This window comes from Mixophyes fleayi, chromosome 10 (genome assembly GCF_038048845.1).
Source record: "Mixophyes fleayi isolate aMixFle1 chromosome 10, aMixFle1.hap1, whole genome shotgun sequence".
NCBI classification, from domain to species: domain Eukaryota; kingdom Metazoa; phylum Chordata; class Amphibia; order Anura; family Limnodynastidae; genus Mixophyes; species Mixophyes fleayi.
In genome coordinates this window covers 23433261-23455237 of record NC_134411.1, presented here as the reverse complement: position 1 = coordinate 23455237, position 21977 = coordinate 23433261, and the positions used below count along the sequence as shown (strand labels likewise).

General features: G+C 40.3%; 1 protein-coding gene across 2 annotated transcripts in view; it reads right to left on the bottom strand.

Moving 5' to 3' along the window:
- The window catches only part of KIAA1549L (KIAA1549 like), a 128708-nt gene that overhangs the window by 7284 nt on the left and 99447 nt on the right, over positions 1 to 21977 (bottom strand). For both annotated transcript variants that reach the window (XM_075188061.1, XM_075188062.1), the window contains 3 exons: positions 16447 to 16579; positions 7098 to 7442; positions 4559 to 4656 (listed from right to left, as the gene is read on the bottom strand). In XM_075188061.1, the coding sequence (XP_075044162.1) occupies positions 4559 to 4656; positions 7098 to 7442; positions 16447 to 16579 (576 nt within the window). The remainder of the gene's footprint in view (positions 1 to 4558; positions 4657 to 7097; positions 7443 to 16446; positions 16580 to 21977) is intronic.

Here is a 21977-nt window from a genome sequence, read left to right as displayed (position 1 = left end):
GTCATTACAAAGTGCAGACTACCGAAAATGTCGGACCCACCCTTCCTTAATTTTAGTTTTCCAATTTGTTTCTAAAACACTGCTTGTTTACGCCTTTAAATTATTGATAATAGTGAGGGGACATCAAGAATGTCTTTAGAAATGTGTCCCTTTGTGTGTTTGAAGGGTTTTATTAAATTAGTGGAAGTGGGCCAAAAAATGCCCTCTCCCCAAGAGCATCACATTACAATATAGCATGCTATGCCACATTTTCATTTTTCCCCTCTGGGAGATCCTAGGGGGCGTGGCTAAGTGAGTTGCATCATTAGGCCCCACCCCACACTGCTCAATCCGACGATTCCCATAACAGTGGGAGGGGCCAGGATGATGCGATTCGTGTCATTAAACCTCTCCACCACCCACTTCACTAGAGCATTGTCCCTAGAAATTCAGGGGTCTCCCAGACACTCCGGGAGAGTAGGCAACTACGCATGTAATATAGAATGAGACCTCATCAAGTCCTGTATTGAGACTACATTTAGTATTTAATTTACTATGGTACATTTGAACGTTTTATTACATTTATAGTAATGCATTGAATACATGTGTCTATTACTAGGGGAGCCAAGAGAATTTTTTGGCCCCGGTACATCAACTTCTTAAGGCACCTTCCATAGCTGCCAAAGGGGGTGTGGTCATGTCAGGTTGGTGGCTCCTCCCACTACACAGGCAAGCCAGGTCCCCATACAAAGCTCGGGCCCCGGTACTTTGTACCTGCCCCCCTTCTCTCGGCTCCCCTGTCCATTACACCCCTTGAATCTCCTTTAAACATGCCTGATAACACTTCATATGTCCCTGGAAAGGTCCTTATTATTGGTGGTAGAAAGGGTGTTCATAGTGTTATAACACAAAATGGGCGTGTTTTGGACAGAACTGTAATGTAATTTAAACAATCTTGTTATACAAAAGGACTCTTGTTTCTTGGATGTGTGCATAACTAAGTACATGCATGCACCCAGTCTGTACTCAGTAAAGAATGCCACCAATCCACTCAACTCTCGCACTAGAAGATGCTATATTGTGCAATACTGCAGACAAAAGTTGTATTATGTCAGTGGCGGATCCAGAGGGGGTCCTTGGGGTATTCGCCATCCCCCTAGCACCACAAGCATATCTAGATACTGATCAAAGGGGGGTGGGGCCAATTGCAATCCAGAGGCAGGGCCAAAGGGGACCAGCCAATCGGACTGAAAGGGGGTCATGAATATGTTAAATTGTTGTCCCACCCCACAAAAAAATTAACTTTAGGTCCGCCCCTGTATTATGTATGAGCAAAAACAGATGTAAATGGTATTTGCATTATGGAAGGCGCATGATTTGCACTTTGTACCCTGTATCGTAACCTTGCAAGTGAGAAATCTCTGAATTGTCTGTTGATATCCGAGCAGCATTTATATACTGTAAAATAAAACTTAACTTGCCTGAAATTTTGCTTCAACTTTGCTCATCTGTTTATAGGGAGATATGTATCAAAAATAGTTTGAAATGATGTAGTAATCATGTCAACCACTAGGTGGCAGACTTTAACAGGAAAAGGAAAGCAACGATTTGCAGCTGTGTGTGTCAATTAAAATGCAGAATATAATTCTCAGTGCTACTGCAGTGCCCTGATGCAGATGTTCTTTTTGTGAATGTGTGGAAGGTGTAAAGGAGATGCATGAACGAAAGAGCCAGGCACGACTTTATGGCTCCATTTGTATCATGAAATGGGTGGGATAAGGTTATGCTGAAGCCATGGGCTGATGAAGAGTTGAATGCAACTTGGGCGTAATTTACTGCCCAAAAATGCACATGCAAAATAGCATCTTCCAGCCCATCTCAAGATGTGCCCATCTCTATGTACCTGTATCATATGTGCCAGGTTTACAGCAGCCATACTTACACCCACTTGTATATAGATAGAACCAGGTCTAAGGTGCAAAAGACATTGTAAACATTTCATAGCAAGAGACGCATTCGCTATTAGGCTTCATATAATACAGAAGATATAACCCTCCTACTCATGTACGTATGAAAGTGAAAAAGAAAATTAATAGACCCACAAAATCCTACATATAATATATACACGAGTAATGGAGAAAACACCCATCAGCTTCAGAGGTAAATTCACAATCAGCCGTTAGCTACCGCTGGTGATCGTCATCATCATCAACGTGTATGTATACCAGCCCTTAGCAGAGCCGGATTAACAATAGGGCTAAAGGGGCTACAGCCCAGGGGCCTCGGGCAGCTGGGGGGCCCGCCGGCATTCATTGGGTCGGGGGCGTCCCCACCCCTGGCTCCGACTGTCACCTGTTCAAGGGACATGGCAGGCAGCTTGCAGCAAATGTTATGCTGTTAGCTGCCTGCTGTCACTGTAGGACTTACGCTTAAGTCCTACAGGGAGTGGAACAACGGAAGGAGGTGAGCTCACGGGGGAGGGAGACCTCATGGCTGGGGAGGCCTTATGGGGGGGGCAATCACAGTACCCTTAGCCCGGGGGCCTCCCTTCCCTTAATCCAGCCCTGGCCCTTAGGCATATATTACAGCTGGAAGAGGCTGGGGAAAAACAATTATAGCATTTTTAACAACTAAGAGGAATAAAACAGTCCTTTCGGATGTATCCAAAAGTGAATGGGGACACAATCTGCCCCTCTGTCACACTATAGTGATTGTGTTGTCCAAGTGCTAAGCGCAGCCTTTTGAAATCAGAATTGCTTTGAAGTGTCAGGGTAACAGTGTTCCCTATTCCTTATTTACTTTCATGTTACACTGAATGAGGGTATAGTCACTTTCATGTTACACTGAATGAGGGTATAGTCACTTTCATGTTACCCAGAATGAGGGTATGGTCAGTTTCATGTTACACAGAATGAGGGTATTGTCATTTTCATGTTACACTGAATGAGGGAATAGTCACTTTCATGTTACACAGAATGAGGTTATTCTTATTTTAGATAACCAACATTTCCTGCTCAGGAAACCTTAGCATTCTAAATCACCCAACTGATACAATCTTTTTTTGGGTGGAATTACATGTAGCAACTGAAAGCACAAGTTATGTACAAATATCTCATAAAACAATGATGCTGTAAACGTTTAGTGAATGTAAGCCGTGCCATAGGCACTGATGCTGATAGTAGGTGTCATTAAATTTTATGAGCCCCATTAAAACGTTAAGGGGTAACATTCAGGAGAGATGTCTGCCATACATAGCGTAATAGGAGCAATGTAAGTTGCAATCATTTAGCTTGTTGACGCAGATCACTGGCATCATACTGACAGCAACGATAGATACAATAGTTTCATGTCACACGCTCAAGGTTAACAAGATTTCCAAAACATCCACCTCACCGATTTCACCCAGGAGATCTTTGTCTACTACTAAAATTGACACTAATATAAACAAGCTTGTTTTATATCAGTGAATTAATCAATTAGCTTCAGTTAATACTGTCTGAACATCGGTGGTAAGTTCAGGAGCAGATATTTCCCGTATGAAATGAGCTTGACGTCTCTGATATTGTCAGGACGACCATATAGTGTCATGTGACTCTGTGTGCGATACACTGATGTGCTTCTTATCGTTCGCGTACATTTTCCACAGTGTTTTACCTAGAGATGAGGGAATTCACAGTGAAATTTCAGGTAAATCGAGTTTCACAGTGGAACATGCAGTTTCGTTAAGGCGCGACGTTCCAGCAAAACAATCTCCCAGTTCCAATTTCTATTTATCGTTCCCTACTGCATTGGTAAACACATTTTGTGGCGTTTATAATCTATAAGTAGACGCCGGTCAATTGAACTCTGCTGTGTGGTATAGTTGGGGTGAGATTGGGAACATTTCGAACTCAATTATGTTGGTGTAATGTTCTGCTCAGATGCAGAATTCAGGAGTCTCCCGGACATTCCGGGAGAGCAGGCAACTATGCCATATAACTAAAAAAAACATTCAAGCACACAAACTGATATGTAATAAATATTCAATTTGATTTGAAAAGTTTGATTTCATGAAAGGGGTATTCCTAAAGTAGAAGTGGGTTGAATGTTTTTACTGTTTGCACCACGAACATTTTCCAAAGTATCCGCAAACCTGCTGATGTCACACATCACCGTTTCACTTGGTTGGTTCCAAAGATCGGGAATTGAACATGCACCTTGCAATGTGCTCGGGGGACAATTAGGCGCTCTTGCACAAAAAGAGAAGCAGAACGCGGCTGCATTGATTGCAGTTTGACCCGTAATGACTTAGATTGGACTTTTACAGAGTGCCATAGCTGTAATGAGTCAAACTACGGCAGCAGCCTTAGGGAGCTGGTTTTGGGGGCAACAAACAATAATAAATAAAAGCATACCAAAATGTTTATTCTGATTTGTAAGGATTTCTATTGCTGACCCATGGTTAGAGACAACAATAGAAACATGGCAGTGTGCAATGAGCAACATGTAAAAAATGTTTGCCTAAACAGTTATTTTGACAATCAATGTACATTTTACACCCCACTGTTACATGGAGGAAAACATTGTAAAAGAGATGTACCTCCTTAGAGAGGGGACTGCAACTGGTCCGGTCCTGGGAGGTACTGGAGGTGGAGGAGACCCTGAAGCCATTTCAGGTAGTTGGGAAAACCGATAAGTCTGTTGGAGAAGAGAAACATGTAGAAGCCGTCTGTATTGAGAGTGGACCTGTTACCTACACACAATGGGGCTAGATTATGAGGGATGAACCACTATACAGCCTCACTAGGAACCAGTGACATCACTGAGACACTGACTGACTTATAGGTCATTGGTTCCTAGTGATTGGACAGGCTCGCAAATATTAGTTCCAACCACAATATGGCTGCCTTCACCGTATGTAGATGACAGGTCCTGTTTGAGACCTCAGCAAGTACTATTACAAAACCAATTATTATGGGCAGCACAGTGGCTCAGTGGTTAGCACCTCTGCCTCACAGCACTAGGTTCATGAGTTTGATTCCCAACCATGGCCTTATCTGTGTGGAGTTTGTATGTTCTCCCCGTGTTTGCGTGGGTTTCCTCCGGGTGCTCCGGTTTCCTCTCACACTCCAAAATCATTCTGGTAAGTTAATTGGCTGCTATTAAATTGACCTTAGTCTATCTTGGTGTGAGTGTGTGTGTGTGTGTGTGTGTATATGTTAGACTGTAAGCTCCAGTGGGGCATGGACTGACATGAGTTCTCTGTACAACGCTGTGGAATTAGTGGCTCTATATAAATAGCTGATGATGATTATTTGCCCAATTCACCTTCACTGTATGTGTCTTTTTTTCTCCCTACCTATGTGCTTCTCAGCCATTTATTTCTATAATCAAGCAGATGTGTATCCAATGCGAAGGACACAGCAGATCTGTGTCGGTTTCCAGGATAATAGCAATAACAAGATCCCTCCTGATAATATAAATACATGGCTGAAAACCTCAGACAGAGGCCACACATATAAAGTAAAGCTTTAGAAGACTATGTACAATAATCCATCTGAAGGTGGACACCCCTATTAATATCTAACTGTTAATCAGACTAAGGCCCCTTATGTGCTTCTGTAGGTGGATGTGAAGCCATGTCATATTATTTATATAAGACTGGGACAGGCTGAGCACTAATATATGTAATATATATATAGATGGGCTCGGTGAACCTGTTCTAATAAGTTCCAGGCTGTACGTTGCCTGTCAGCCTATTGCTGCAGATTCCAGGACTTGGAGCATCTCCAAGATGATCTTATTCTGTCATTATCCATTTATCCTCTGGGATTTTCTCTCCCTAACTGATCCAGACCTTATTCTGAAGAACACATAGAAATCTATAGAAATCTATGGTATATCACACATTTCCCCCTATGTCTGTATTGTATCGGTAATTTATAAAGAATTATAAGTAAGCTGTTTATATCCAGTCATATTTAAGCTCATTCAGTCTACGTTACTTGATTTGTATTTTCAAAGAATGGTGCTTTATAAAGTACATTCCTGTACTTATGGATCATACGCTATCTTTAAAGCAACTAAACCATATTTAACACGTAGCTTTGTTTTGCTGTTAAAATAAATGTGATCTTCTCAAAGACCATGTTGTAACTTTACCTGCAGACTGTAAAGATCATCATCATCGTTTATTTATATAGCGCCACTGATTCCGCATCGCTGTACAGAGAACTCACTCACATCCGTCCCTGCCCCATTGGGGCTTACAGTCTAAATTCCATAATATACACACAGACAGACAGACACATACTAGGGTCAATTTGATAGCAGCTAATTAACCTACCAGTATGTTTTTAGAGTGTGGGAGGAAACCGGAGCACCCAGAGGAAACCCACGCAAACATGGGGAGAACATACAAACTCCACACAGATAAGGCCATGGTCGGAACTGAACTCATGACCCCAGTGATGTAAGGCAGAAGTGTTAACCACTAAGCCACTGTGCTGCCCATATTCCCAGGTGTTCAATGCTTACCGAAAAACAGAACCAGGTAACTTTCTAGGTGGTAGAGATCGAAGGTCTGCATTCAAAACCAACTCTGCTATGACCAGATTCATTAAATCTTATATGAGCCCTACAGGCGCTTAATGGAAACTATGTGTCAACGGGCCGTAGCAAGACAACATTTCCCGGCAAAATGTAATTTGGTGATTTGTAGACAAATACGAACACTGAAATTTTGAGCAAAATAATTATCATTTGTTGAGATATGATGCATATCTGTGTTATAGTATAAGGATTCACTTAGAAATATGCTATTGTTCAAATAAAATGATTTTGGGCCTTATTTGTTCTATAATGAACAGTAAACATTTAGTTTTGGGTACATAAAACAGCCACTTCTTCAGATTTGCATTGATTAATTACTGTACCAAGTTCTGTAGTATTAATTAACTCAGGCAAACAGGTTAATTGTTTACTGGAAATAATACCAACAACCTTATTTAGGATAAGCACAACCACACAACCACAGACAAATATCTTGTCGGCAATAATTTTGAATAACCTCTCAGTCATGGGAGTACCCTCAGAATATAGACCTATAATATGCTTATATGGGCATAATGGTAACTTACTGGTCTAGGGAGACTATACTGATACATCTCAGGCCCATAAGTTGGCACCCATTGCATCCGAGGACGTGACATTGTGCCCGGAGCACTGGTGACAACGTCAGAATATGGCATATGTTGAACTGAGGCATATGGATCCGTCTGCCGCTTGGGAGCTCCGTGCCCCGCAGATGCCAGGCTGAATGCCTCTTCCAGCAGCATGTGCATCTGCTGCCTGACTTCATCAATAGACGGCTGGGAGCTGAGTGTGGACGTCTCGGAATGGCCCTTAGCTTGACGAGACTTAAGGAATGTCCTGGCTTGTTTTACCCGATCAATATTTGTTTCTTCGATAATCTCAGGTTCCGTCTAAAAAACAAAAGCGGCAAAAATGTTACTGTGCATCTGGCATTAATTACACAGGTCTGCGATGAAAAAGCTTTTTTAACGCATTTTTCTGATACTTATAGATTTTTGGCTTCTGAACACGAAAAGGACTCCTGATTTTGTAGATCACATCATGTTTTTCTGCAAAACGTGTATTTATGAATAAGGCATTTTTTTCATATACTTTAAAATAAAAAATGTATTCTGCCTACATTCATTATAAAATATTGTCTTAAATGAATTCAGTCGGTAGTATAGAACGTTGCAATTCAGTTCTCGTCATAAAACTTCCTCCCGCCCAGTGCCAGATTAAGGTCCACATGGGCCTGGGGCTGAAATTTACAGAGGGCCTAAACCCCATACTGTCTAAAGGAACATTGTACACACACAACAACTACAACTAAATGGTGAGCTGGTGAAGGTGGAACCAAATACAACAGATGCAACACAGTTCTGCCATGTGTTGGCTCATTTTAACCCCTGCCTATCATCATTATCACCATTTACTTATATAGCGCCACTAATTCCGCAGCGCTGTACAGAGAATTCATTCACATCAGTCCCTGCCCTATTGGAGCTTACAGTCTAAATTTCCTAACACACACACACAGACAGACAGACAGACATAGAGAGAGAGACTAGGGTCAATTTTGATAGCAGCCAATTAACCTACCAGTATTTCTTTGGAGTGTGGGAGGAAACCGGAGCACCCGGAGGATACCCACGCAAAAACGGGAAGAACATACAAACTCCTCACAGATAAGGCCACACTACACACACACAGTACAAATACATTTTTAGATTATTCAAAAAGCTGTTTTATTGCACAATGGCAACACATATGCGTCAATACCATTAGCACATTCAGTCTATCTTAAAGAAACATAGGAAAATTTGAAAACCATTTTGGAACTGATTGGATATGCAAGACACAACTGGTTAATATGCGGAGATCTTACAATTTTATGCATGGTACTTGGCCAGCAACAAGGTTACACCAAATTCCCATGTTTTCTCTGTGAATGGGATAGCAGAGCTAAAAATTTACATTGGCAAAAAGACAATTGGCCAGCTCGAAAAAGTTTAGAAACAATAATGTCATCAAGTCCAGTTTAGTAGATCCAAATAAAATTTTACTTCCAGCTCTACATATAAAATTAGTACCGATGAATCAATTTGTAAAATCACTGCCTAAAGATGGAGAAATTTTCAAATATCTTTGCACCAAATTCCCTAACATGTCTGATGCTAAACTGAAGTTAGGTATTTTTACAGGCCCTGATGCTAGAAAGTTAATAAAAGATGAACATTTCGGGCGTGTAATGAATATTGTTTAACTTTCGGCGTAGACTTCGTTCAAACAAGTGATTTCCAAATTTTTAGGCAATGTCAAGGATCCAAACTACAAAGAAATTGTCAGGGAAATGCTTAACTGTTACAGAAACCTTGGATGAAATATGAATTTAAAGGTACATTTTTGGAATTCCCATATTGAGCATTTCCCGAATAATCTCGGAGACTACAGTGAAGTACAGGGTGAAATGTTAAAGATGTAGAAAGAAGATACCAGGGTCGTTGGGACGTCAGCGTGATGGCTGACTACTGCTGGATGATACACAGAGACGACACAGAAGCGAAAAGCGACAAAACGTAGTTTGAAGACAAAAAAAACAAGATTTTTTTAAATAATTATGGTTTTGTTTTTATTATTGTTTGATTTTATTGTTATTTTATTATGTAGTAAGACAAAAACAGTGATATCAACCACACTTCTTCGTATTTCACAATAAATATGTCAAATATAATTAAACGTCTTGTTTTTTCTTAAAAATGTATGTAACCCTCTTATAGGTAAATGTGAGGAGGTAATTTATTTTTATATACTATTTCTTGATGTACACAGGAGTAACCGCGACCGGCAGCCACCTCATCCCCACCACATGTCTGTAGAGAGTAGAGACTGTGGGGTAGATTTATCAAACCTTTTCAAAAATGATATATGGCGGTGTTGCCCATAGCACCCAATCAGATTCTAGCTGTCATTTTGTAGAATGAACTAGATAAATGATAGCTAGAATCTGATTGGTTGCTATGGGCAAAACCTAAACGTTTGGTTTGTTCTTTGTGTGTTGGGTAACAAGTTGACTTGGGGGGGGAGATATCCACGTACACCACACCTCCCCCCCCCCCACCGTGTCCCCCATGTGTGTTGTGTATTTTTGTATTTCAGGAGGGAAGAGGGAAGAGCAAGTAGAACTGCAAATCCTCATTGAAATGCAGTCACTGTTAAAACGGACACTTAATAATTTCCCTGTGGGCAAAAAATCAATGTGCGGCTGAGTAAAGCTTCTGAGGGTTTGGAACCGCTGAACATTTAACCCATTAGCTCCAGTGGACATTTCCATTGTTTGCTTTTGCTATAAGGCTGCCACGTGTCTTTTTTTTTCCCCAGGAAAGCCATGGTTGTTGCCGAAGAATATCCTCACTTTAAGAAGTTTATTTTCTATGAAATCAGATTCCTGAATTCTAACCTTAGAATGCAGTCCTGTAATTGTTGTTTTGCATTTGGAATTGGCAAAAAAAGGTACAGATTATCCTAAAATAAAAGATGATTGACAAAATAATGTCTCTTTTCCACTTCTAAAAAAAGAGAGTAGATTGCTTATTAATTAAAGCCTGATCGCCCCTGTATAGTGCATTGAATGAATAAGTGGGGAATTTATAAAAAAAAATACAGTTATCCCCCCAAAATGTGTAAATTATGATATTCAGAAAAATGCAAACTGGACTGCAAGTTTAAATGTTTTGACCAAAATATTAGCCAACACCTCATGCTTCCTATAAGGTGAACTTTATGAGATTCATACATCTTTAATATCCACACAGCCATATGGAAGATCGATTCCTGACCATGGCCTTATCTGTGTGGAGTTTGTATGTTCTCCCCGTATTTGCGTGGGTTTCCTCCAGGTGCTCTGGTTTCCTCCCACACTCCAAAAACATACTAGTAGGTTAATTGGCTGCAATCAAAATTGACCCTAGTCTGTGTATGTGTGTGTCAGGAAATTTAGTAATTTTGTAAGCTCCAATGGGGCAGAGACTGATGTGAATAAGTTCTCTGTACTGCGCTGCGGAATCAGTGGCGCTATATAAATAAATGATGATGATGATGGATGGTATAAAGAGATTCCTTTTCATGGGTAAATGAATAAACCCATTTAAATGTAAGACTGCCTGGCTGATATGTTTGAAACTACATACACTAGGAGACATTTTAATGATGTAATATAGATGTTGTTTACTGCCCATGTTTTTGAAGTATAAATCACATCTCTGCAGTTCCCTGGTTTCTAAGATTAATGAGCATCAGTCTGGCCTAGTTCCTCTGGAAGAGAAATTGACAATGGCTAATATAAGGCATATAATCCACTAACATTGCAATTTGCTAGAAATCCCAAAGTTTGTCTTCTGACGAATCAATGGGCAACTTTTTCTTTTGCTCTTTTAATGAACAGAATGGAACAAATGATTGTTTTTCATGAACAATGTGTCCTGGTTTATGTTTAAGTGGTAAGTACAAAAAACACGATTTATCGTGCACATATTTAGCTTTTTACAGGTGTATATTTGCCTTGCTAACAATACTGTGTTGGTTCTACCACTAACATCCACAACTCTGCACAGATGGCTACAGCAAACCCACAAGGCTCTGACAGTGGAGAATGCAAAATAAACACAATTAAAATGAGCCGGTTTCATAGAAAGGCTGTTTAAATGGTCCATGGCCGTAAACGGAATCAAATTAAAATTTTCACATTTTAAGTATAAAGAATAAATATATTTTTAACAACTCTTTGTCTAAGCACCGTTTGGTGGGCCTGACGCTTAGAAATCTCCAGGGGGTATATTTACTGAAATACGGGTTTGAAAAAGTGATGTTGCCTATAGCAACCAATCAGATTCTAGCTGTCATTTTATAGAATGTACTAAATAAATGACAGCTAGAATCTGATTGGTTGCTATAGGCAACATCTCCACTTTTTCAAACCCGCTGTTTAGTAAATCAGGGCCATCTTTTTCATTGGGCACGATGGGCAGGTGCCCGGGGGCCCCATAGACAGGGCTCTTAAGTAAAATAAATAATCCTGCAAAAAAAAAAAATCTATCTATATCTATCTCTCTCTCTATATATATATATATATCTATATATAAATATATATCTATATATGATACACATATATAGAGGTAGGGGCCCCGCTGCACTGCTTTGCCCGGGGGCCCATAATGTTGTTAAGGTGGCCCAGTAGTAAATATACCCCCAGGAGAGGGATCAGGACTTAGTGGTGGGATATTTGCTCTCTCTGATGTCAGGCAAAAGGGCCCTAGTTGTAAGAAGTTTGTTTGTGTGTAATGCCCTGTTCTAGTTCAGTACATTGATATGTCTTTGTCCTTGTCTAGTGATCGATGATGTTATTGCTGATCCAAGCGTTGCCTGTGGGGACAATGGAAGAGTTACAGTGGAGAGGTAGACTGGCCAGAGTTCAGAGTGGGAGACTAGCGAGAGCCATGCAGAGGGGCAAAGACTTCAAGTATATTTGTGGACATGCTATCAGCGATACTGCACCAAGCTGGATACTGTCATTTCAGAAACGGTGAAGACAGGAGACACCCGAGCTGTGCTAGACACAGGCCCAGCGCTCAATTTAGGCAAGGTTAGGCAGTTGCCTAGGGTGCCGGGCACTGGAAGGCACCACAGAATAAATATTACTTTAAAACTGTGCGGCGACCGCTGACCATACCTTCCACGGCCGCCGCACAGCTTCCGATAAATCCACGGGGAGGGGGAAGGGGCTATGGTTTACCCCCGCCGCCTCTCTGCTCTGTCTCCTCCCCTCCACTTACTGACTGTCGGGTGTGACATCATCATCACGGCCCGACAGTGTCAGTGATTGGAGGGGAGGAGACGGAGCAGAGAGGAGCAGCTTTATGGAGGCAAGTAAAGGTAAGGGAAGACGTGGGGAGGGGGGGGGGGCGCGGATTTTGAAAGTGCACTTGGGGGGGAGGGCGCTTTTTGTGAAAGTGTGCCTGGGGAGGGGAGGGGGGGGCGCGGATTGTGAAAGTGTGCTTAGGGCGCCAAGGACCCTAGCACCGGCCCTGGCTAGACACCCATATCTAGTGACAATGAGGAGGACGGTGTAGAGGTCAGGAGGCAGAGTGATTGTCCCCAAGGCGAGTGTAAGTCAGCGAATCGCTGTTGAATATTTATTGCAACTATTAAGTGTGTACTGGGAGAGTATAATAAAAGATTGAGTTATAGTGTTGTTCCTATTTGTCTAACCTCTATTGCGCTACTACACCTGTGTCATCTAACAGTTGAAATATTTTTCAAACTTACATGTGCAAGGGCACTTCTTACACGCCAACCCACAAAACTTGGGAATAAAAGAGACTGAGCTAGTCTGAAGAAACTTTATTAAGACAGGTGGGTGCATGCAGGGTCGGCTGAGGTGTCCTGGGCTCCCTAGGTACTTCCAAAACATTGGTCCTGGGTAAATGTTGTATAGCACCTACACCATCAACCGGTGTAAAAGGCGATACATATACTTCAGTGTTAACCTGACTTTCCATTGCAGCTCTGTTAAAAGTTAATATTACCTTGCCTGCTCCTTTACAGAATATATATATATATATATATATATATATATATATATATATATATATATATATATATATATATATATATATATATATATACACAAGTTAACCCGTGCATGATACTCATGCATTCTAGTCAAATCAAGCTACTTAAGGTGTTAAAAAGGTTCTTGTCATGCATTTGGGCCTAGCCCAGGCCTCCTCAGGGGAAGAGCGTTACTTCCCGACGCAAGCGCCCTTTTTTAATGTGGTTTTGTCCACATGTCACCACCTCATCATTTTTCTCCATCACCTCTTCCTTCATCTTCATTGACACATCCTTCATCAAGCTACTTAAGGTGTTAAAAACTCCCCACTGTCACCCCCGGCAACCACCAACCACTCCCAACTGTCACTTCTCCTTCAAGAAATATATAGGTCAGTGTATAACTCTGCCCAGCAGGTGGCGCTGCAGCTTTTTTTTTTCTTTCAACACACGCCACTAGGCATTTATATAGTATATATATATATATATATATATATATATATATATATATATAATCTATCTAAATGGAAACTTTAAATATGCTGTACACAAAAATCATGAAAAATTTCAGAGGGAGAATCGGACATTCTAGAACAACAGGTTAGTCGTGATGGGGAGAAAAGTCAAAGATAATGAAGTATTATTGCAATGGAATGATAATTGATGCTGATGACAACCTCCAACAGTACTAGCGTTTAATACTACAGAAATTACAAAGTTGGGTGGATGAATGTCTTCTTATATACAGCTGTGTTAGACCCCACAATCTTCCAGATGCTGCTGGACAATGCAGAACCAGGACAGACATTACAGTGACATCCTCAACACAAATCAGAAATTGGGCGGATTCAATGGATTTACTAATCTTTATTGGTCTCCATATATTAAACAGTACAAATATGTTGTGCTCTTTGATGAGGTTTGTGAAGGTAATAGAAAGTTCTTTACCTAAATCAGATACATACTTTATCTAACATTCAAATAAAATTTAGGAAAAGGGAGGACATTGATAGTGTATTGGTCTCTGCAGAATAAGAGGATGCATATCTCTAGAAGAATAACTGCAGATAATCTGGCATTGTCCGATCTGAGGCACTGCCAGAATAGAGGAAAAGACTCTCTTTTAATACATAATATGTCTTTCCGCCTTTGTTTCATCCAAAATAGAAATCAATTATTCTATGTGCGTCAGTATACTGAGGCCACTTTCTTTCATCCTCCACATCCTGATAAATGGAAATGACAACTTTCTACCATGGCTATTAGTGTGTTAAAAGCCAGTTCTTCTAGACTCATCCTTGGTAAAAAAAAAAAAAAAAAGGGAGAAAAATGAAAGGTTCCTGAGTGAATCACCACTTCCATTGAGTTGTGCATAAAGCTTAATATATAGTTAATAAAGCAATATTGTTATTATGAGAGATGCTGATGCTTGTACACACTAGGCACTTCAACTGCAATTACTGCTTTACCTATGGGTGCATTGTTAGGCCCCTGTGAGGCCTAACAATGCACCCATAGCAGTCCCCGGACTTCGCTCTTGTTTTGCTGAATTTGTCCTATGACATGACGGAAGTGCAGCTCACTTCAGTGAAGCTACTGTTTTATTTTTGCTGCGTCCTTAAAGACATATCTTAGGTATCTGGGATGTCTTTGGTTCTTGATATGGCCATGAAAGCATTATTGATTGTAGTTGTGTTAGCATATTGGCTTATGTTTGATTGTGAATAACTCAAAGATAACAGGCCTTCTGATCTATCCTGTTAGATGGAGAGTGGGTATAGAGAGTATATTGTCCTTGAAAAGGATGGACTCTTTGGGGTATATTTACTACACTGCACGTTTGAAAAAGTGGAGATGTTGCCTATAGCAACCAACCAGATTCTAGTTATTTATTTAGTACATTCTACATAACGACAACTAGAATCTAATTGGTTGCTATAGGCAACACCTCAACTTTTTCAAACCTGCTGTTTAGTAAATATACCCCTGTCTTTAGTTATGGTGAGATGTTAAGTCAACTACATAAATCTGAGCCTAGAGGAAACAGCCTGGGGAAGGGCACTGTCTGTAACCTTTACACAGTAATGTAGAACACATGCATTAATCTAATCATTCAGCCCGAAATCAAATTGTTAAAATATTTTATGCGTGTGGATGACAAACAATCCGATCTCATAAAATCAAATGTCCCATCATCTTTGGTAGCACATTTTCAGTAAAAAGTGTTCGGCCAGCACTATCTAGCAGTCAGAGTCCCGGAAGCCATCTGGTGAATATCCAGTACTCTGGTGAACGTTCAGGGCTATCAATTATTCAGGTTGCCAGAAATCCACTAGATGGTCCTGATACTGAGATTGCTGAATGGCCAATGCTGCCTGCCAATCAGAGTGCCAGGAGCTTCCCAACACTCCCTTCCCCATCTCACCATAGAGAGGCATCACATGACATGAGGAGTCAGGTCCTGCCCTGGTGCTGTCCCTGAATTGCCCTCCTGTGTGACTCACATATGCCCTGATGGCCTAACAGTTAGCACATTTGAGATTGCGCCTGACATTCACTGCTGCAGACACAGGGTTTTTTAAGACAATGCCCAGGAGGAATCTGGTGATCTTACTGAGAACTAAGTCTTTCAGTATTACAGCCTCTGTACAGTGAGCCACAGGCCCAGTTACCAACCTGCTACATCCCCAGGGTTTCATCAAGCTCAGAGGTTTCTCTTTCTCTTTTTACAAATTCATCAATGAGATCCGTAACACCAACACCATCAACACAACCCATAGACATAATATAACACCGTATTCACCATCTTTAGTTTATAAACTAAATGGAAAATAGGCCTTATGTTAAAGTTACATTCATTTTCCAATTATTTTCCTGTAAATATTTAGTAAAATATATGAGTATAACATATTTCACAAAGAGAACATCAGCATGTCTGAATATATTAGCTTTAATCCTAATTGTCATAGATTCAAGTGAAGCCAGACCTCTGGTGGTCAGATAATAGTATATCCAGATAAATGAACTCTTAATTAATTGACTATTTCTTGTTTTTGAGCAAAGCAGAGAGGATTTAAATCTCCAAAAGTGAATGTTAAGCATGTTACAACAGAATCACAGCCACAACCAGAGAAATAACATAAAACATCCACTCCGGGGTGTAAATTAAATAAGCACCACTGCTCTCCCGTAATGCGGACTTAAGTGATACTCTTAAGTGATTCTTAAGTGATTGAGTGATATACTTAAGTTATAATCTTAAGTGATATACCTTTAATTCAGCAAGTAAAAACAAACTGAACTCACATCATAGCCGCTGTTACGAATTCCACGCCGTGGTCTTTCGCGAGTCACAAGAAGATCCATTTCCGTCTCTCCAGGACTTGGGCTATTCAGAGACTGACGACTTCTATACGGATGGTTCTTCATTGGAGGTTGCCTGAAAAAATTAAGCTAAGTTGTCTAATTGCGGCAGCATGTCACAAGTGGGAAGTATAGCTATAGGCTAGTAAAGAGTCCAACGGTTACTGGTGCTACACACAGTTCCAACACAATGTGCAAGTATTTGTAAATTAATAATTCAATGATTCTGATAAATCAGTGGGTTTTGACGCCATTGCTTCTAATCAGTGAGTCATCATTCATGCTTCATTAAGAATACTTTCAATTGTGACAGATATTAGACGTCACTTCAGATTTCCGTGACCTGTATAAAAGCAAACTACTTGTAGCCGGAGCTCTTCAGTGACCTCTAATATCCTTATAATTTATAGTAGAGGACATATTATACCATTCTAGTTTATAATTATTGGGTGAAAACTTTACATTTATTCCATGTGTTAAAAAACATTTATTGGGCAGCACAGTGGCTTAGTGGTTAGCACTTCTGCCTCACAGCACTGGGGGTAATGAGTTTGATTCTCGACCAAGGCCTTATCTGTGTGGAGTTTGTATGTTCTTCCCGTGTTTGCGTGGGTGTGCTCCAGTTTCCTCCCACACTCCGAAAACATACTGGTAGGTTAATTGGCTGCTATCAAAATTCAATTTAATCTCTTTCTCTGTCTGTGTGTGTGTTAGGGAATTTAGACTGTAGGCTCCAATGGGGAAGGGAATGATGTCTTTCTCGCCCCAGGTGCTAGAATTCTAAGTTACGGCTCTGGGCCACCAGAGATATAGGGCCCGAGTCATTAAGGAGAGCTAAGCAAAAAAAAAGGAGTAACTTTGCACCTTGGCAAAATCATGTTACAGTGGAGGGGGAGGAGGTAGATTTAAAATACGGGGACAGATTTAGTGTTGGGGTAGGGCATGTCCTAGATCAGTGTTGGCTAACCTGTGACACTCCAGGTGTTGTGAAACTACAAGTCCCAGCATGCTTTGCCAATATATAGCAGCTTATTGCTGGAAGGGTAGTTTCACAACACCTGGAGTGTCACAGGTTAGGCAACACTATCCTAGATCAACTTTTAATTTCAATGTAAAAATAAAGCTACCAATTATTTGTGTGCTATATGAAAACAGCCAGCATTTTCCTTATGTGCAAAATAATAAACTAATTTGCACCCATTGCATTGTAACATGGTTTGTCCAGGATCAATTTACTCCTTTTTTTGCCTTGCTCTTTTTTTTTTTTTTTTTTTAATTTTTTTTTTAATTGAAAAGAAAATTAAACAGCTTTTACAAATATATCTGTTTTGCATTGAACGATGCATTAAAGTCATTAATAAACATTGCATATAAAGATACAGTTACACGAATGAGGTGTGTCATTGCACCAGTATAAAAAACAAAGTACCATTTAGTATACCATAATACATCATGTAGGGATGGGGGAAAGGTCAAGAGGAATACAGACAGGGAAGGAGGGATAGATCAGAGATGCCTTGCTCTTTTTAACGAATCAGGCACGCAGGGTTTAAAATGCAAAGTGGTAACTAAGATGCTCTGTTTATTATATATGGACCATTAGAATGCTTTCTGTATTGCATTTTGGCATATTTGCCAACTGGGAGATCCCAGGGCAAAGGACAATTGTGAGGAAGGAAGGAGGCGGACCATGAGGCAATGACGCGAAGGACGGGGCCAAAAATGACGTGATTCCCCATTAATGGCATCACCTACTCTGGATTTGAGAGTATGTATATTGAGCATGAAAAAACAGTCAGTATTTAACTTATGTGCAAAACAGAAAACTAATTTGCACCCCTTGCATTGTAACATGGTTTTGTCCAGGAGACTGAAATAAGAAGTTTCTTACGTTAAGATCCTTAATGAATCAGGCCCCTGGTGTTCTAAACTGCATTTCTCACTTGCTTCCATCCTTAACGAAGCAGGCCCCAGATTCTCAGTTCACCTGCTACATTTTATATTGGTTGGAGCTAACTACATTCACATTTGTAGTCTACACTATTCTGATCTACAACGTGTACAGCATCTCTTTTATGTATTAAATATCTGCGTCTCTGTGTGACCAGGCTGTGAAATACAGTTTACTTATTCCAGCAGCGTTTCTGAACTGTGCCACAATAGACGTGATTGTTTTGTCTCAACTTGAGAATGTAATTCATATTGGCTGGTTAATTAGCTGTATTTCAATCTTCATCAGCAGTTGTACAGCTGCCTGTATTTTATCAATGATCTAGAAACCTGACAACGGATAATACAAGCGTGTTTTTGGAATAAGCAGCTATTAAAGTATAGAGAACAATATAGTAATAAGGGTAAGGATTTTATTGTTTTCACCTGAAGCCAACCAGTATATAACCGTCCAATCAATATTAAGAAATTAATTTCCCAATTTGGAGCGTGCAAATGAAAGGGAGATACGGCTGGCTTCACCCTATACATGAAGTGATTACCGCTGGAGATATCACTGCTATTGTTGGCGTCAACCTCTACCACCAACAAGACTCGCTAGTGAAGCCTAGTTAACAAGTATTAAGCTTAGTTTTATAACAGTTAAAACAAATCTTAGACTACAAAATAATCACTTTATAATTTGATAAACATGTTTATGAATAAAACTGATACGGGGTATCTTATAGTGTTTTACATCAGTTTCACAATCTCATTATTTTCAGAAAAAGAAGGTAAAGGGGACACTTGATTGGACAGGAATAGTTCCCTGGAAATTCGGTTTACAGGTTAACAACTGGGCATGACATGCGTTGGTTTAGTTAAATAACAGACACAGGAGACTGACTAAGGGCCACTCCCCCCCATCAGGCACATGGTCATCTTCTCTAATATTGCATTATTCGAGGGGGTAGCAGAGACACAGTTCTCTCCTCATGTCTCAGCCCCAAGTGTGCTCCTGCTCCACGTAGCCCATTCCTCCACAGCCATTGTGCTCCGGCTCTCTAAATCACTGATTGCGAGACGGAGGGAAGTGTGGTATGCGATACAAATCACCGGCTCTTCCTGCGGTCATTGCTTTAACAGAGCAGTGACTGGCAGCGTCAGTAGATGGAGGTATATAAACAAAAGGATGCTAGGGGCCGATTCAATTAGCCACAGGTTCTATAGTAACCTTGTGGCTATGTTTATGAACGCATTACCAGCAATTATGGAGTGAAAGTAAAAAATGAGCAAAGATCATTACCAAAGTATCCCGTGGAAACACAAACCTGGCGATACCTCTCAATTAGCAGCGAGGTGCCACAATCAGCCCCTTACCTACACATTGCACTTCCTCTTGCCATCCGTAATTCAGAACCACAGCATAGTGACTGGGAAATGATAGGAGTAGGTTTTAATGATTGGAGGTTAAATAGGGGCAGTGATGAAAATGCCGCCTCACACTGCATATGGAATTGAAACACTTATGAGATTAATGCTTCTTGGAAACATTAGCAATGTTTTCCAGCAACAGTAGAAAACAGTTGCAAAGTGACACCTGTATACTGCCCAATATATTAAATGGATTTGTTATAAATAAAAAAAATGACACTATTCCATTTTTCAGGGTCATTTACACTTGTACACACACATACAAAGAAAAAAATCCATCACCATGTTCCTCAATCATTCTCTATACTCTTTAAATGTTAAATGCAGGAGGAAGCTCAGGGTGACAACAATCGCCTGAACTCTCTGCTGCAGTCAATGCATTAAAAGTACAATGTCTGATGCTAATGGAAGTACTGGGTAGGGAAGTCAGCCTACTGGCAATTAGATCCCGCCACAGTTAAACACACAATCTAATTTTCCCACCCTAAAGGAACACAAGCCCACACACACACACACACATGAGCTACAGGCAAGGGAGGGATGGCAAATTTTAGCTCGGGGGCAAGACTCATATCAGCAGTCTATTAGGAACGTCTTAAAGGAAAGAAATTCAGGTAGCCCAATGCCCCTCCCTCCCTACAGGTATGACTTTGGACTGTGGGAGGAAACCACATCACCTGGAGGAAGCTCACACACATCTAAACTCCTCACAAATATTATCTTGGTTGGAACAGATAATGATGTTAAATTTCATTTAGAAACCAGATAACATGGTTTAACAAAAAATAAATAAATTTTATATCTGCTGTGCTCAATATTGGCAAATTAATATGAAATTATGTGCATAATAAACTTTACTTTCATTACCAAATGCACCATTTAGCTTTGATGTAAACTCAACGATAACATGAGTAATACACCGGGCTGTATAAGTCCCCTGTGTTCATCACTGACCTAATTGCAGAATATCTCAGAAGAATGTAACACAATCTCTAACACCATCTCTATGAGGTTTCTCATTAGCCCACTTACATGGAGCTTGCTAATAAAACATTTTACACAAGCTGAGTTTTATGTGAGAGACTGTTAAATGAAGTTCCACGGTAGCTGAAGAGAAAATGCACTAGTCGTGTATACGTTATAATATTCAACATTTTTCACTAATTTACAAGGCCTTTAGCAACAGAGAAAATTGCTTCTTATGATTAAAGTGTCCCTTAAATGTATAAAACCTTCTAAAATGGAAAAGTGGAGGTGTTGATCACAGCAACCAATCAGGTTCTAGCTATCATTTATCTAGTACATTCTACAAAATGACAGCTAGAATCTGATTGGTTGCTATGGGCAACATCTCCACTTTTCATTTTTAGAAAGGTTTAGACTTAGAGTGTACCCATCACTTGGCACAGCCAAGGTAGGCATTTTGTGATTTATGCCTCAGTGATGTGTACCTCCCAATTTTGGTTGGATGGTTCAAATTCTTAGACACAGACAGGACCCACACAGTAGGTGATTTTGTTATCATGTGATTGGGTGGGAGTTGGGCTGATTGGGGGTAGGGGTTATGTGGTCATTGCCTCAATTAGTATATTTTTAAAAGCTATAAGGTTTTGCCTAAGTTACTAACGAATCGGTAGGCTGCATTATCACAAGGCTTGGTTGCTATTTTAAAAATACCAAATCATGAGACAAGAATGGATTTTTTTTTATAGTATCTGATATTGTATTCCGCAGTTATTTTTTAATAAGGGCAATATAGGGGTTTCATTAAAATATAAAAAAAATTCACTGGAAAATAATAAGAGGTGACCTTATAAATGTATACTATATGCAAGGTCCAAAGACTGAATAAGGACACACTTTAGGCAAATGCGTAGGAGCTGTACAGGGAATGGTTGTGTCTGCCATTTAAGGGCCCAGAAAGGAAATTGTTTGGCAAACATCTCTGAGGAAATCACCTATACGGTGATGAAACGCGTCAGTTGAGCAGTAATACTTTTGTCGGGTAATATCAAGTGCCATTTATCCATCAGTGCTACTTTACAAGCGACCACTTACTCTCTGATTACCCCCTGGAGAGTCCCGTAGAAGACGGGTGCGCACCTCTATGA